At 39.7% G+C, this 15,664-nt stretch overlaps 1 protein-coding gene across 1 annotated transcript in view; it reads left to right on the top strand.

The window, feature by feature from the left end:
• Window positions 1-267: 267 nt before the first annotated feature.
• The window catches only part of LOC134541767 (mediator of RNA polymerase II transcription subunit 23), a 30,341-nt gene continuing 14,944 nt past the window's right edge, over window positions 268-15,664 (top strand). The window contains exons 1-10 of the mRNA XM_063385430.1: window positions 268-529; window positions 852-1,096; window positions 3,112-3,244; window positions 6,967-7,149; window positions 9,082-9,369; window positions 10,260-10,460; window positions 11,375-11,461; window positions 12,104-12,306; window positions 13,290-13,705; window positions 14,243-14,417. Of these exons, the coding sequence (XP_063241500.1) occupies window positions 485-529; window positions 852-1,096; window positions 3,112-3,244; window positions 6,967-7,149; window positions 9,082-9,369; window positions 10,260-10,460; window positions 11,375-11,461; window positions 12,104-12,306; window positions 13,290-13,705; window positions 14,243-14,417 (1,976 nt within the window). The 5' untranslated portion in view covers window positions 268-484. The remainder of the gene's footprint in view (window positions 530-851; window positions 1,097-3,111; window positions 3,245-6,966; window positions 7,150-9,081; window positions 9,370-10,259; window positions 10,461-11,374; window positions 11,462-12,103; window positions 12,307-13,289; window positions 13,706-14,242; window positions 14,418-15,664) is intronic.

Genomic DNA, 15,664 nt, shown 5'->3' with positions numbered 1-15,664 from the left:
TTATTAGACGTTTTCACGTCAAAACATAGTTCTAAAATTAATTTGTAATTGCATTAAACATATTTTCAAAAGCCTTATCTACAAATATTATCATGTCTGTTTGTCTAAGCTATTTTTTTTATAAACAACTCAATACATTGTTTCTGCAAAGTGGAAAGTTGGAGTTTAATTGTTAACTCTATTCGTTCGTCGTTCGATAGCAAGGGTTTGAAAGTTCTGTGCCACGTGCACTGTGCGAAGCGGGTAGAAAGCTATTCCCGACAGTTGCCGAGTTGTCACGACTTCACACGAAAACGCACCACTTTTGTGCTCCCGAGACAGAAGTGAACAACACTATACAGCAAATTATGGAAATCACTTAATTTATTGTTTATGTTTATTTTGATATCTCAGTAAAACATGCTAAAACAACATAAAGGCCTCTAGTCATGCGGTGGTGTATAGTATAGTATTGTTGCTTTAGGTGCGACGAAGAGCTGCTGAAATGACAACCGAAGCCCAGGTTGTAAATATTGTCAATGAAATATTGGTGAGTCCAAAGAGTTGCCTCTCGCCCCATCTGACGCCTTGGATATTTTATTATTTATTTTAGAAAATCGTTACGCCTCCCCGTATGAGCATTTATTAGTATATGCGATAGTTCAATTTTGTCTGTAGCTTGCTAACGATTTCTACGATCTCGTTGGTTGAGCTTACTTGAGGCAATTCAGGTTTGACACCGGGCGGGGCGTAACCCGGATTCTTTGCAAGTGGATGCTGGTGGGTTTGCTCGAGGTACTCGTGATTTCTCCGTCGGTCAATCAATCGTCTCCAATGTACATGCCAAGTTGTCGGTTTGTGCGTGTGTGCAGAAGGTGGAGCCGATAGAGGAAGCGTTCAGCTGCTTCCTGGTGCATCGGCCGGAGCAGGAGGCGGAGCGCCTGCAAGGCTGCCAGCAGGAGCTACAGACGCTGTTCGCGGGCGCGGGCAGCGAGCACCAGGAGGCCGGCGTGCGCCAGTACCTGCTGATGGCCGCCTGCATGACCAATCACAGCCGCCTGCAGCAGCTGCTGTCCCTGCTGGAGACGCTGGTGGGCAACGGGGTGCTGACAGCCAGGTGCGTCACCCTGCCTAGTGTTGTTCAGCATGACTCTCCACTTCTGGGTAAATATGTAATTTAGCGGTATTTGTGAAAAAAAAATGTTAAAAATCCGAAAATACTTTTATTATAAGCTCTTTCACTTCCTTTTTTTTTATTAAACCCAGCGGAGATAAAAAATTGCAAATACTTTAGGAGATATCGCCGTTCTTATTTTGCAATACAAGACCTGTGCTGTCATTTGACCTTTACCATTTTTTTTATTTTGCTGTGTGTTCGTGAATGCCTAATTAATTAAAATGGTCGATTATGTCAGGTCAGTTACATTATAAATATTTTCAAACTAAGCGGACATTAAAAATAATATGAATTAATTTTAATGGTTGTTTAGTTTTAAAGTATTTATAATGTAACTGACCTGACCTGACCTAAAAAACTGGGACAAAGGATGAACAGTAGGAACTCACGTAATTTTTTTTTTTACTTATTACTTGCGAAACAATATCCAAATAAAACATTAAAATTTGAAACGTTAAAATTTCACCTAAGTTAGAGGCGGGTAAACATTTTTAAATGCCGCATGAATGCACAGGTATTGTGATGAAAATTAAAAAATTCTATATCTCCTAAAGTATTTGGAATTTCCTATCTCCGCTGGGTTTAATGAAAAGATGAAGTTAAAGAGCATAGAATAAAAGTATTTTCGGAATTTTAAAATTTTTTAAAACAAATATCGCCCAATTATGAAAATTAAAAATTTGATATCTCCTAAAGTATTTGGAATTTCTTATCTCCGCCGGGTTTAATGAAAAGAGGAAGTGAAAGAGCATGTAATAAAAGTATTTTCGGATTTTTAACATTTTTTTTCACAAATACCGCTACACTACATATTTACCTACCTCTGCAGATGATTGTTTCAGTTATGGTAGTGCAGTTATCTTCTTTTGGTGTTGAAACACCACTGTTCATTGATATTTTGCTTCAGACTCATAACGCAAAAAAAAATATTTATAAGTTTGGTTAAGTTCTTTGAAGCCTTGAGAAGAAAATTGATTTGCCAGCTGTGAAAATGTTTGGCGATATGGTGCACAAGATTTCTACAGCCTTTGCTATGAATCATGATCTGAGCCCATTGTGAGTTTGAAGGTCAAAGTCAATTAAATCCTATCTGTGGGTCACCTTGCAGAAGTTTCCAGACCAGTGAATTTTGATTTGGATAATTGTTCCTTATCGGGTATTGAGTTTATATAAAAAGTATAAATAATTATAATTCATATTTTCAAAATCAAAAATGTATTGGTTATGGTACAGTTTCGAATCACAAACACATTCAACTGCTTACTTTATTTTACTATTTTACTATTTTACTATTTTACGTTTCAGTTCAATTGGGGACAATGTTCCTTGTTGCATATCCAGTTTATATCAAAGCTTTATAAGGTTTATCTTAATGGTATCTTTTGGTAATTGTATTGTTTAAAATCACAAACACATCCAACTGCAAACATTTTATTTCATTTTTTAAATTTTATATCAATTGAATGTTACACAGAACAGTTTCTCCCAGGAGCATTGTTTCTCAAAGTTTTATACATTTTTTTCAAAATCAAATATATTATTTTGTTAATTATACAGCTTTGCAATCCAAACACATCCAATTCCATTCTTCATTTTAATATTTTTTGTTTAATTACAATTGGATACACATTAAAGAACAATTACCACTATGTGAATTATTAATAATTGCTGTTGCAGCTGAATATACAAATGTGTATGCAGTATTGAGACTAAAACAATATTTTCTATAATTGAGTGCATTTTATAAAAAAATAAACTCGAGACGTGTTCCCATCCCATTTCAGCTCATGGCTTCCTGTTGTCTAGTTGCTTTATTCTCCCTCTGGTCTTTGTGTTGGCAATGCTAGCGTGCACAGGAACAGCCTTGATGACTTTGCCTGCCCATGAACAATAACATTTTTTTTTCCCCTATTACCGGACAGAAAGCTCATAATTTGTTGTGTGGAAATGTGCAGATTGGTGTGCGAGTGTATTTTGAGTTGCGAAAAGCTACAATACCAGCTGAGTGGCTTCTGGGTTGAGTGCTTCAACCTGATCAGAAGAATCATTGGAGGCGTAGACTACAAGGGCGTCAGAGAAATTATGAAGGTATGTACGGCTGCGTGTTATTATTTCATGCACTTCACACAAATACAAGCAACTTGGGCACACTAGCTTCAAGTACAGTAGACTCCCGATTATCTGGGTGTGGGTTAATCCTGCTGTATTTAACTTCTGTAAACCCTAAACACAAAAATTATTTTTGACTATAGCTGAACTCCCAATCATCCGTTTCATCCGTCCGTCACCCGTCCGACCGTCAATCACGTGACCTGCTGCCAATAAGATGGCCCGAAAAATTCCATCCGTCCGTCCGTCAAAACCTTGCCAAGCTTTAGCTTTTGAGGGACCAACGGATGGTCCACCGCCTTGTAAGTCGATCGTCTTCAATACGACTTTCCGAAAACAGTGTTCGATTTTTTTAGTTTGCAATATATAGAAGGCTGTGTCGTATTGACCTATTATTATTGTCATAATAACGGTAAAGATTGCTTATGAGGATGAACTTTTCGGAAGAAATGCTCATAAATTGCGTCCGGGAAAGGGAGCATTTGTATAATATATGTATATAGCAAAGACTATCGGGATAAGCAACTGAGGGAAAAAACCTGAATAGAAATAGCTTCTTTATGTTTCCTTAGACGTAGTAATAAAAGAAGCATAATTTTATTTATTACTGGCATGACTAATGTTATTTTTAAGACGGAACCCATTTAATCCAATTGTCAAAGTACGGTTCCCGCCCGTCAACTTATTATCACATTCATAAAAAACAAAAGTTAATTATCCCAAGTAAATTATTTTTACCAAAAGTTAACATACAATTGAGAAAGTATGTGGCGGAAAGTTGTAGCACTGATATTTGGACGGATGGTGTATGGTTGAGAGTCGGTAATAATTGCAGAGAGAAATAACGGACCGAAATTGACGGACTGACGGGTGACGGACGGATGAAACGGATGATTGGGAGTCCAGCTCTTTTTTTTTTTTTTTTTTTTTTTTGATCTGTTGATGTGACAAGGCATATTATGCTGTGATTCAAGAGGAAAAATGCTGCCAAACATAGTTAAGAGTTAGTATGCATTATGAACTTCGAAACTGCTAGAGTAAGTTCTGAACGCATCCCTGTAAGCAGTACGCCCTTGTGAACCTCTCAGGTTGGCACGGGCACAGCACGGCTGGTCCTTCATTCTCGCGAGCAATAGGCCTGCGTAGTTTGAAAGCTGCAGTCGCAACACAGCAGTATTTTTTTTCTGTCGTAATATTTAGACAGTAATATCTAATAATAAAAGCAAAAAACAAGTGGTAGTTGACATTCAGCAAATATTAAAAATTATCAACCGGCTACATGTAAAATACGGCAACTTAAAATACGGCTATGTTTTAGTGGTATGTACTGCAACTTTTACTATAAACTACATATGTCTAATATCTAGACCCCATCTTTCCAGGTATACTCGTATTTATTACCCTGTATCCTCTCTAAATTATTCTTCTCAAACATCATTCTGTAAGTAGTATGTTTTTCAGTTGAAAACTCGCTGCTCGAGCTAAATAAAAAAACTTTGTTGCCAAGCAACGTGTAGCGCGGCACCGCAAAAGGACGAAAAGAAAGAGGGGAAAAAAAACTTTTGGTGCGAGGAGGACACCTGCTCCGTGCCTCTCCTCCTGGATCGTGAGCGATTCCCCTAATTGCGCGGCACTCCGTTACAGAGTTCAGACCTGCGCTTGCCGTCGGTGCATTTTTCGCACGATTACTTGCAATCTCGTTGAAGTTCTCGTAGTCGTCAGTCCTGGAACTAATTCGGATGCAGTGGCACTTGGAGGACAATACTCACTGTTATTTTGAAGTACAACTTTACGGCTACGGTCCGGGCGACGCCTAAGAACTTTTTTTTTCTTCTTTCGGACATTTAAATTAATTAGAATTTTTTGACCATAGTCGTAGGCAAAGCCCACAGCGAGGCGACAAAGGGTTTTGTTTAGCCGTCGCTGCTCGGAACTTATCCGGGCAATATAATGTAATTTGTAATAAGTCTACATGTTTTTCTCTTTTATGGAGGTACAGTTTAATTTTTTTTGTGTGCTCTGTGGTATGGAATATAGTGTGATTTTTTTACTTTAAAAAAAAGGTAATACTTCGAAAATTATTTATAAATTATTTCTTTCTTCGTGACCTGCAACCTGTATGTTCCACTCATCATCTAATTTGAGCTAGCCGGAGGTGGTGAGTGGTGACAACAGACAGAAAGATATCTCATAGTTATTAAAGTGTAGTTTAAATTTCAATGATAAATATATATAGTATATTAAAAATAAAAATAATTTCAAATCCTTACCTGTTAAATATTTATTAGAAATTAGAAGGAAAAAATGAAAAAAAATATTTATTAACAAAAGTATTACTTACTTCAAATTAACTGCTCAGGATATCAATAATTATTGACCAATCAATAATGATTAATTAACAGTAAATATTACTCACTATTGAAATACTCCAATCATAAAGAAACAATTCTGCATGCTACTGTTTCTCCAAACAATTTTGTAATTTGGAACACGCCAAATCTCTGAACGAAATATTAAATTCATAACAGGTAGCGCTATCTATGCGGGAAATACAGGGACTGTCTCAACAGCACTCTCTACGTCGCTGGTTGAACAAGGAGGAACGTGAATGCGCTGGTAGCAAATAAAAAATTTAAAGGCATTCACAGCTGACCGTATAGGATACCTATGTCTATTTTCTGAAACAAGTGGTTGTGCACACACACTTTCTTATTCTTTAGTTCATCTCTCTCTCTCTCGGTTCTATTTTTTTTTTTTTGGGTGAGGGACAAATGATTGCTTAAAGAGGAGAACGAAAACAAGCCCAGCAACATATATACCTAGCATAGTGGTATCTTAGTATGTCTTTGGCCAAGTACCTATTCTTTGTCCTTTTCATTTCAGAAATATTTCACAACAATGTTTCATGAAAATGTTGCATTAGAATTCAGCCTTGAAATTTTACTCTTTATCACGCCAAAGAAGTTTCACTGAAAATTGCAGCTCCTAAAAAATGTTACCAGAAGAACTTGTAATAGCGCTCAATTTACTCTATACTGCAGATTAACGGACTTGATGTAAGTTTTTGGACATACGCCATTGCTAAGAACTTTTTCTGTTGAAGAAAAAATAAAAAATAAAAAATAAAAAAATAAATAAATAAATCCCAAAAAAGACAAAAAAAAAAACACAAAATTAAGCAAAAAATTGCTGTTGTCAACAAGGATATAAACACCACAAAATATTCCGTAACAGGAATATGGTCAACAAAACAAAGAAAAATGTACTAAGAGAACGGAAAAAAAAACCCACAAATGATGACGACACAGAAATATTGAACACAAAAAAAAATTTAGCACAACGGTTGAAACGAAACAAAAACACGACAAAACGAAAAGACGAAACAAACACAATAGTTTTCCAAAACAGAATAGAACAATTAAAAAAAAAAACACTAATGATGACAGCACAAAAATATTGAACCCAAAATAATTCAGCAAAACAGTTGAAACGAGACAAAAACACGACAAAACAAAAAGACGAAACGAACACAATAGTTTTACCAATTTAGTTTTATTTTTTTATATTTTTTTTATTTTTTATTTTTTATTTTTTCTTCAACAGAAAAAGTTCTTAGCAATGGCGTATGTCCAAAAACTTACATCAAGTCATGCACTCCCATTGCACAAATCTTGCAGATTAACTATTGTGTGGTTGTGAAGGGTTGCAGGGAGAAGGCTCAGACCATCCCCTCCACGCTGAACGCAGCCATCCTGCCCCAACTGCGGGCGCTGGTCAATGTCATAGAGTACATATTCAACAGGAATGCCTGCCTCCTGCCAGGATACTTAATCGTAAACGAGATACAGAAGGCGTATCCGGAAAACAAGAACTGGCCACACTGGGTATGTGTTCGAACTAACTGTTATTTTAGTAATGTTTGGAACTTTGATTCTGATAGTTTACTGCAAGTTATATTCCATGTTGTGTAAGCTTGATCAGCCCACAAATTTCAAATTCATCTTTTTCAGTGGTGGGTACAGGAATTTTTTTCAGGGGAAGAAAAGAAATTAAAATTTACCATGTGTACACTAAAAAAAAAAAAAAAAAACTTTACTATTTACACTAACTCACTTACATGTGGCCTTCAGTTTTAGCCATAGGTGACTTGGCTTCTCACACAGTAACATATTGTCTTCACTGATAGTTTGCAAATTTTTTCACAACTTTGTGGGTGTAAAGGGGGTAATTTCCCCCCCTTCCTGCATCTGCCACTGACCTTTTTATATTAATTAACATGGTGAAATTTCAAAATGTGGCATTTTATGATTCGGCACATTGTGTAATCCCGCACCAATCGAGCCACTCATGTTCCAATTTTTTCAGGGGGAGGGGGATTTTAGCTGCTGACCCTAGGTATCACCTTGCATTACTGTGCTGCCCGTGATTTTTGTTCACTCAGAGCTCATCATTGCTCTCCGTTTTATTTTAATTACGGTGTTTTCTAGTGGGTTTCATTTCCATAACGAATTTTTGAAGAAAAATTATTTCTCAAAAACTCAACGTGATAACAGGGACTTTATTTAAACAATAATGCTAATGTGTATTTTTTTTTATATATAGAATAGCTTTTTACAAAATGTTTTAAACACCATTTTACTGTAATTCAATTTTACTGTGGTATTCCTGTTTAAAATTTTTAAATTTTATATGTTGTGCCCACCTAAAAAGTCTCAAACTGTTGGTGTGCATGTTACAAATTTATATTAATAAATATATTTAATTAATTCATATTGTACCACAGGTTCACTTTATCTTATCCGAAAGGTTTAATAACTAAATAGGGTTTTGTCTGGTTTGTAGTTTGTGGTTTCAATTGTCTTTTTAATTAATGATGTCCTCAAAATGCAGTACCTAAATTATTGCTGTTATTCATTAAAGTGTGGAATTAATTATATGAAACCAACAATACTTCTGTTAAATAATTGGAATCAATGTTGAAATACTTAAGATAACTGAGTTCAGTATTCAATTATAAAGTACCGTATCAGTGTAATTTACGACGACCCCAAAATAAGTAGTGTATTGAATGTAAGGTTACCTCGACAAGTAGAACACCTCAGTCTAAAGAGAACCTTAAATATTAGGGGACCTGAATGTGAGAATGAGACACCTTTATTGTAATAGGTACGCAAATGTAGTATGTACTTAGATATAACACCAGAAGTTCTAGATGTAAGCTCCAATATGAAAATATTGAGTTCTGAAGAGCTCGGACAGAGAGTTGTTGAACTGAATGCTTTTTATGTTCTACTTCCCATCTAATGAAGTATCCAAGTAGCTTACAGCCCGCTGTGACTGCAGAAATCTTTCTTCCCGATATAGCTCTCAACGGATTTGGCATTCTTAGGCTCTATGCAGTGATGAGCAGGGGGCGCAACAACTAAATTTCCAAAGGGGGAGGAGGGGTAAATATACCTTTTTATAAAGAATCATCGATCCCCCCCTAATTGAAGTGAGGGGGGGGGGGGGGTCCGGGGGATCCTCCCTCCGGGAAAATTTGTATTTCAAGGTGGAAAATGGTGCTATTATTTAAGCAGTTTTATTATCTAAAAATTGATTACACGGCACTTTCTTTGCCCCTGTTTTACCCGCACTTCAAAGTTTCAGAAAAGGGGGGGGCGCGTAATACCCTTGCCCCCCCTCCCCCCCCCCCCCCCCTGTTGTTGCGCCCCTGGTGATGAGTACTAAACCTATAGTCTCTGACGAAGGCCAGTTTAATGAATGGGGGGAAATTGCGGTTTCACCTTATTGTTTGTTTGCCTGTGGGCGTGCAGAAGGTGGCGCACCTGCTGTCCAGCTTCGTGGAGAGCTTCCGGGCGACGGCCCAGATGGTGACCATCATCGGGCACTCGCGGATGCTGCCGGTGGTGGAGCACTCGGGCTACGCGGACCACCTGATCAACCCCTGGAGGCTGGACCCGGCCACGCTCAAGTTCTCGCTGAAGGGCAACCTGCCCTACGACCGGGAGCTGCTGCAGCCGCAGACGGGCCTGCTGCGCTACGTGCTGGAGCAGCCCTACTCGCGGGACATGGTCTGCTCCATGCTGGGGCTGCAGAAGCAGGTGCGCCCTCGCCGTGTCCCGGTGAACATCGCTCACAGGGGCGGGGTTCAAACACCCCCCCCCCCCCCCCCCCAGCACCAAATCTTTAATTAATTTCTTATTCATCACTCAAACAAATTTCATATTAAAATTAATTAAAAAATTTTTACCATTACGATATTTAAATTTAAGTACCGAAAACTGCTAAAAATAGCACTATTTTACACCTTAATATCCAAATTTTCCCGGGGGAGGACCCCCGGACCCCCCACGCTTTAATACGGTTCGGGGGGTGAGGGGGCATGCTTCTTAACACCCCCCCACCCCATACACAAATCCTGGCCACGCCACTGATCACTCACATTCTAATTTACAAACCATAAACATGAAACACGGTAATAACAGATGTGTGGAATCCCACGTCAACTGATTGTCGCCAGGCGTAAACATGCAACAAGGAAATGCTTTATTCTTGTAACTATTTATTTTTTTTGAAAGTGGCTTTGGTATAGAATTGTACGAATCCTGTTTTTATATATTTAAATTTAATTGTGAATCAGATTTAAATTAATCATGTGTATACTGAATATTTTACATTGGAATTCAAACATACAGTGCCTCTTTTTTTTCTTCTCTTCACATATTAGAGGAGTCAAAAAAAAAAAATTATATTAATGCGAAAATTTATATACACACGTACACACCTCTCTTCCTCTCTCTCTCTCAGCCCTAGGCTGTTGGTGGGCATGTACAAATTTAAAATAAAAAAATAGGTAATAATTTGATTTGGTTAAAAGAAACATGATTCGCAGACCTGTTTATCATACCTTAAGGAATTGAGGTGGGCTGTAAATGCCTTATGCCTTGGCTGACCTCTGTAACGTGGTGTGTGGCGTGTGGCGTGCTGGCAGCACAAGCAGCGGTGTGTGGCCTTGGAGGAGCAACTGGTGGAGCTGGTGGTGCTTGCGATGGAGCGCTCGGAGACGGAGGCCGATGCAGACGATGCTGGGGCCAGCCACTGGCTGTGGCTCCACCTCTCCAGCCAGCTCATCTACTTCGTGCTCTTCCAGTTCGCCAGCTTCCCCAACATCGTCATGGCGCTGCACGACAAGGTGAGGACCTGGCTTGTGACAGGACCGGCGCCAAGTTTCAGACTTTCCAGCGAGATGAGCCAGATATTAAGTGAACCGATGTTCCCGTTTATTTAGAGAGCCGCAGCATGTATTTTCTCTGTATCTCTGTGGAATTTTAAGATAATAAATAAAAGAGATAAATTGTACATGCAGTTTTAAAAATAAAGGTTATGTACTTTAAAAATGTAAAAAAAAAAAATATGGTAGTCATTAGTGGAGCTCTATTGATAAAACAAGAACATCTAAATTATTTTAATTAATTATTAAAAATAACATAGCACCTGGCCATTTGTGGTAGCGGGGCGGTGCGATGGTAGTGTGTGAGCCGCAAGTTGAGGACATGCATTGTGATTGTGCCATTTGATTTTTTTTTTACCTGTGGCAGCGCAGTGAGTTGTAGAGCCGTAAAAATCTATGAAAATGGCAACTTCAGAGCGTAAATCATTTTGTGTTCTGCAATTTGCTAAAAGTGACTCTGTCATTTAAGTTCAACGTGCGTTTTATTTAAAGTTTAATTGTGATCCCCCATGAGGCAAAAATATCTGCTGATGGTATAGGCAGTTCGAGATGACTGGATGTGTTTGTAAAAGAAAGAGCATGGGATGACCAAAAGTTTCTATACAGGATGTTGACTGTATCAGAGCATCCTACCTGCATAATCCTAGGAAGGGAGCTCTGTCTGTGAGACAAAGCATGCGTTTCCGCTGGTCGCAACACTCTTCTCTCTTTTACGTTGACTCTACCTCGGGCTTGAATACATTGATTTTCATTCCGACATTGATTTACTTTTTGTGTTAAAAGCTGTACAAGTTATGCTTTCATCACTTTGTGATGCAGGCACTGCTTCACCCGCTTGTGATTTCCAATTACGTATGTGGTTGGTTTTTGTTCAGTTGGCAGGTCACGACCTACGACGTGGACGAGACCACTTGATGTGGGTTCTCCTCCAGTTTATCTCTGGAAGCATTCAAAGAAACCCGGTGAGTCAGTGAATAGTTACCCAATAAGACGTGTGTGTTAAATTAAGTTAAATTATCATTCTATTATTATACTAAGTAGTACTGTTAAACCCAGTTAAGAATTTTTTCAAGGTACTTGGAAATTTAAACTTCTTAGCATTCAAAAGTTATTTAAAAGGTAAAATTGTATGTATTTATAGATCAGGTACTAAATTTTGAAAACTTATGAAGGAAATTTTCTTGATTTTCTTAAGTGTGTTTATGACTATGTATATTAATTGTTAACTAACGTAAGTATAATTGCATGATTAATTAATATTAATTATTATTACAGACATTGTAATCAAATCATACTATACATTGTTATTAAGTAGGTAAAAAAAATTAGTAAAAGTTTAAGCCATTTATTTCAAACAGAACATTATTTTATAAGATGTTAAGGCTAGGAGCTACTCTTCTGGATATGCTGCCAATGTTGCCGGGTGTGAACCAGAGTGTGAACAGGTTCGTTCATTCCGTGTTTACGAGCAGTGATTGTTTCCGGAGGTAATTACGCAAGTGCTTGAGGCAAGCCTGGATGGACTGCATGCGAGGGAGGGATGGTACGCAGTGCCGGTGGAAGTGGCGTAGAGGGTGTGTGTGGGTGGTCGCTCTGCGCTGCAGCTCAGCAACTTCCTGCCCGTGCTGAAGCTGTACGACCTACTGTACCCGGAGAAGGAGCCCCTGCCCGTGCCGGACTTCAACAAGGCGCTCTGCACGCACCAGATGGCCATCACGTGCATCTGGATCCACCTGCTGAAGAAGGCCCAGCTGGAGCACCTCAACATGCACCGTCCCATCCCGCACACCCTGAAGGTGCACCACGAGTGAGTGTCGGACCCCTTGCGAGCACCGTGTGCGCCCTGCCAACCCCCTGCTTTCGCTCGAGGGGGAAACCTCGGGCCAAGAGTGTATGGACATTACATCCGAGCATGCCGTGACTTGTTCATAGTTGAGAATCATTTCATCCGTACATAATGTTTTGAAAAGAAATAAAAAAATAGGAACACTTTTGAATACAGTCAAACATCAGTAATACAAACCTAAAGGGACCATAATTTTTTTCACTTTGCAATAATGAGTTTTGTGTTAATTAAGAAATCTATTACAGAATGTAATCACAATTTTTATATGATTTTTTTAAACTAATTAAAATAAAGTTAAAATTGTGTACAATTTAATACTGTACCTTTTTTTTTTTTGGGGGGGGGGGGGGGAATTGTAAAATAAAATTTTAGGATAGCTACACCGGTGGCAAAAAAAAAAAAAAACTTAAAACTGAAGAATAAAGCAGAGGTATATAGATTTATTACGTACAAAAATACATTCTACCACCAAGTTTTTTTCCCCAACCTAAAATGAACTAAAGTAAAGCCATTGGTATTACATACTTAGTTGAAACTTCAAATTGTTTCTTTACATTATTCTGGGTTATTTTTTCTAACCTTCCTTTACTAATTAATTATAATTGTCTACATTTGGAAAAAAAAGACAACTTAGTATTACATTATAGCCATACTTTTGTTTTAAACAAATTACATACTTAGCACTATAACTAACATATAATTTTTAGGGACTGTGAAAACACTTTTGTATTAACAGGATTTCTATTGGTGAGGTTTCACTGTATGAGTATGTGTAATATATTGCTTGTGTACTTCTCAAGTTAAATATCACAACTGCAGCTTACCAACATATTGTTCCATGCTTGCAACTGTGCTTGTAACATATTGAAGTGTACGAACAAGCAGTCAACGTGCGGCTCGTTGAATGGCTAGGTGGAGGGATGTGCTGGTCCGTGCCCCGGCAGGTTCCTGCAGCACCTGGTGATGCCCAACAACACGAGCCTGTGCATGGGCGCCGACTACCGCATCGCGCTGCTCTGCAACGCCTACTCCACCAACCAGGAGTTCTTCTCGCGCCCCATGGCGGCGCTGGTGGACACCATCCTGGGCACCCAGAAGGGCCCCCAGCAGCCGGCGCCCCTCCCCCCGCACACCAACAACGCGGCGCTCGCCAACGGGCCCACCACCCCGCTCTCCATGTCCATCCTGGACTCCCTCACGGTGCACTCCAAGATGAGCCTCATCCACTCGATCGTGACGCACGTCATCAAGCTGGCGCAGTCCAAGTCGAACATGGCGCTGGCCCCGGCGCTGGTCGAGACCTACAGCCGCCTGCTGGTGTACACCGAGATCGAGTCGCTCGGCATCAAGGGCTTCATCAGTGAGTGCCCCGCTTCCCGGTCGTCAGACCACGTTCTTGGGTCTAGTTGTTTTGAATTAGGAAGCATTAGAGTCAGCTTTCATTTCCTAGAGCAGCAATGTTAAATAATTTTTATTTCCGTGGTCTAATAATATGGACATAATATTATTTTTGTAAAAGCAAATAAATAATTTTATATCATTGAAGCACTAATTTTTGGTAAAAGTTAGTTTGGCTCATTCATTTTGGAGAACATTTTGCTCTTTATTTCAAACTTAACCAATTACGTGTGTTTTTGACTTTGTAATATGTTTCAGATGTGTTACTCATTTTTCTTTTAATTTACAGTTAGGACCAAAACTGGTGTTGAGCGTTATCACATTTGCTGAAACAGTAGCCAACTTTGGCGCAAAGTGTTCTGGGTTTAAATATCCCGATCAAGACAGAAGTATTACAGCATTTTAAATTGTGAATGTAGGTTTAAGTTTCCAGATCGGCTCGCCACCTCGAAGGTCGTACCGGGCAAGGGCCGTGAGCGAGCGGGGGGGTTGCTTGCAGGCCAGCTGCTGCCGACGGTGTTCAAGTCGCACGCGTGGGGCATCCTCTACACGCTGCTGGAGATGTTCAGCTACCGCATGCACCACATCCAGCCGCACTACCGCGTGCAGCTGCTGTCCCACCTGCACAGCCTGGCCGCCGTGCCGCAAACCAACCAGACGCAGCTGCACCTCTGGTTGGTGCCCCGCCTCCCCTCCCGATCCTCCTGGGTTCCTGCCCCGAGGTTGTAGAACTAGCGGGGCTGAGACTGGCGACTGGCCTGGTGGACAACTCCTTTGCTCTCACAACGTCGCAACCTTATTTCTACCGGAGAACCATGGACTCTATTTCGATAAATACAGTAAAACCTTTTTGTTGCGACCCCATTTTTTGCGACCACCTCTCTATTACAACCCGATTTCGAGGATCCGTGAAAAAATTGCCGAAAATCCGAAGAAAATCGGACAGATAATAAGTTTCTTGTGGTGAGTAGCGTGTTACTGCGTTTCTCTTTCCGAGTGCTGTACTGCCATAGGCAACGCATATCTAAAAATAGATACCACTTCCTGTCGAACGCTGTCAGAGCTTGACAACCCCCATTCCACGAATCACGTTATCTGCTTCATTTTAACGAGAGTAAAAATATATTAAAACTGTCAGCAGATTGATAAAAGCTTTATGTGTCCGCAAAACATGGCACAACACTGGCCCGCCAGTTGTTTTCATTTAAAACGTGGCTAAGGAACTTGTATGGATCAGGCTGAAAACATCCGGCAATACGTGTAGGTTATAAGGAATCTAAATATGAATTGAGATGTTATGTTTTTCGAGTAGATATACACAGCGACCGACTGGATGCACGCCCACCTCGACTTTTTTTAACTACCGCAGCTATGTTTATTTTGACAGCTAAGGCAAATATCTTTTCCCGTGTGTTGACAGAAAAAGGTCGCTTCACCCAGCATAAAAAAAAAGGCTACGCCACTTATTCCCCACGCAGGAAACACACTGGCTACCATCTGTCTCCCCCGCATTTATCTTTCTTCTGACATTCCACGTCTCGCCTCTCGCGCGAGCAATAACGAAGCGACCACGCATTGGGCCGTTTTATGCTTTGTTTGGTGACAGCAGCTTGATTTTATTTGTTATATTCCTTTTCATAGGACCCTTGCTATTAAAATACATTTATATTTAATTTTGAAAGCTTGTAAATTCCTTGCCAGAGATGACTGAACTCGAACTTGGTGTGAAAAGTGACATATTTTGGCATACTTTTTTTTGGGCGTGTTTGGGGGAGGGAGGGGTCCGAAAATATTTACAACGATCTTACCTCTCCCTCACCGCTTTAGTACCCCATTCATAATAGCCAAATTTTACGGGAGAAGAGAGGGTGAAAAGAGCATTTTCTCACTGAAGGTTATTCAAAGGGGAGCGAAGTTGGGG

The sequence above is a fragment of the Bacillus rossius genome (assembly GCF_032445375.1).
Source record: "Bacillus rossius redtenbacheri isolate Brsri chromosome 4 unlocalized genomic scaffold, Brsri_v3 Brsri_v3_scf4_2, whole genome shotgun sequence".
Taxonomy (NCBI): Eukaryota; Metazoa; Arthropoda; class Insecta; order Phasmatodea; family Bacillidae; genus Bacillus; species Bacillus rossius.
The sequence above is the reverse complement of the archived record's forward strand: the minus strand, read 5'-3'. Positions and strand labels throughout refer to the sequence as shown.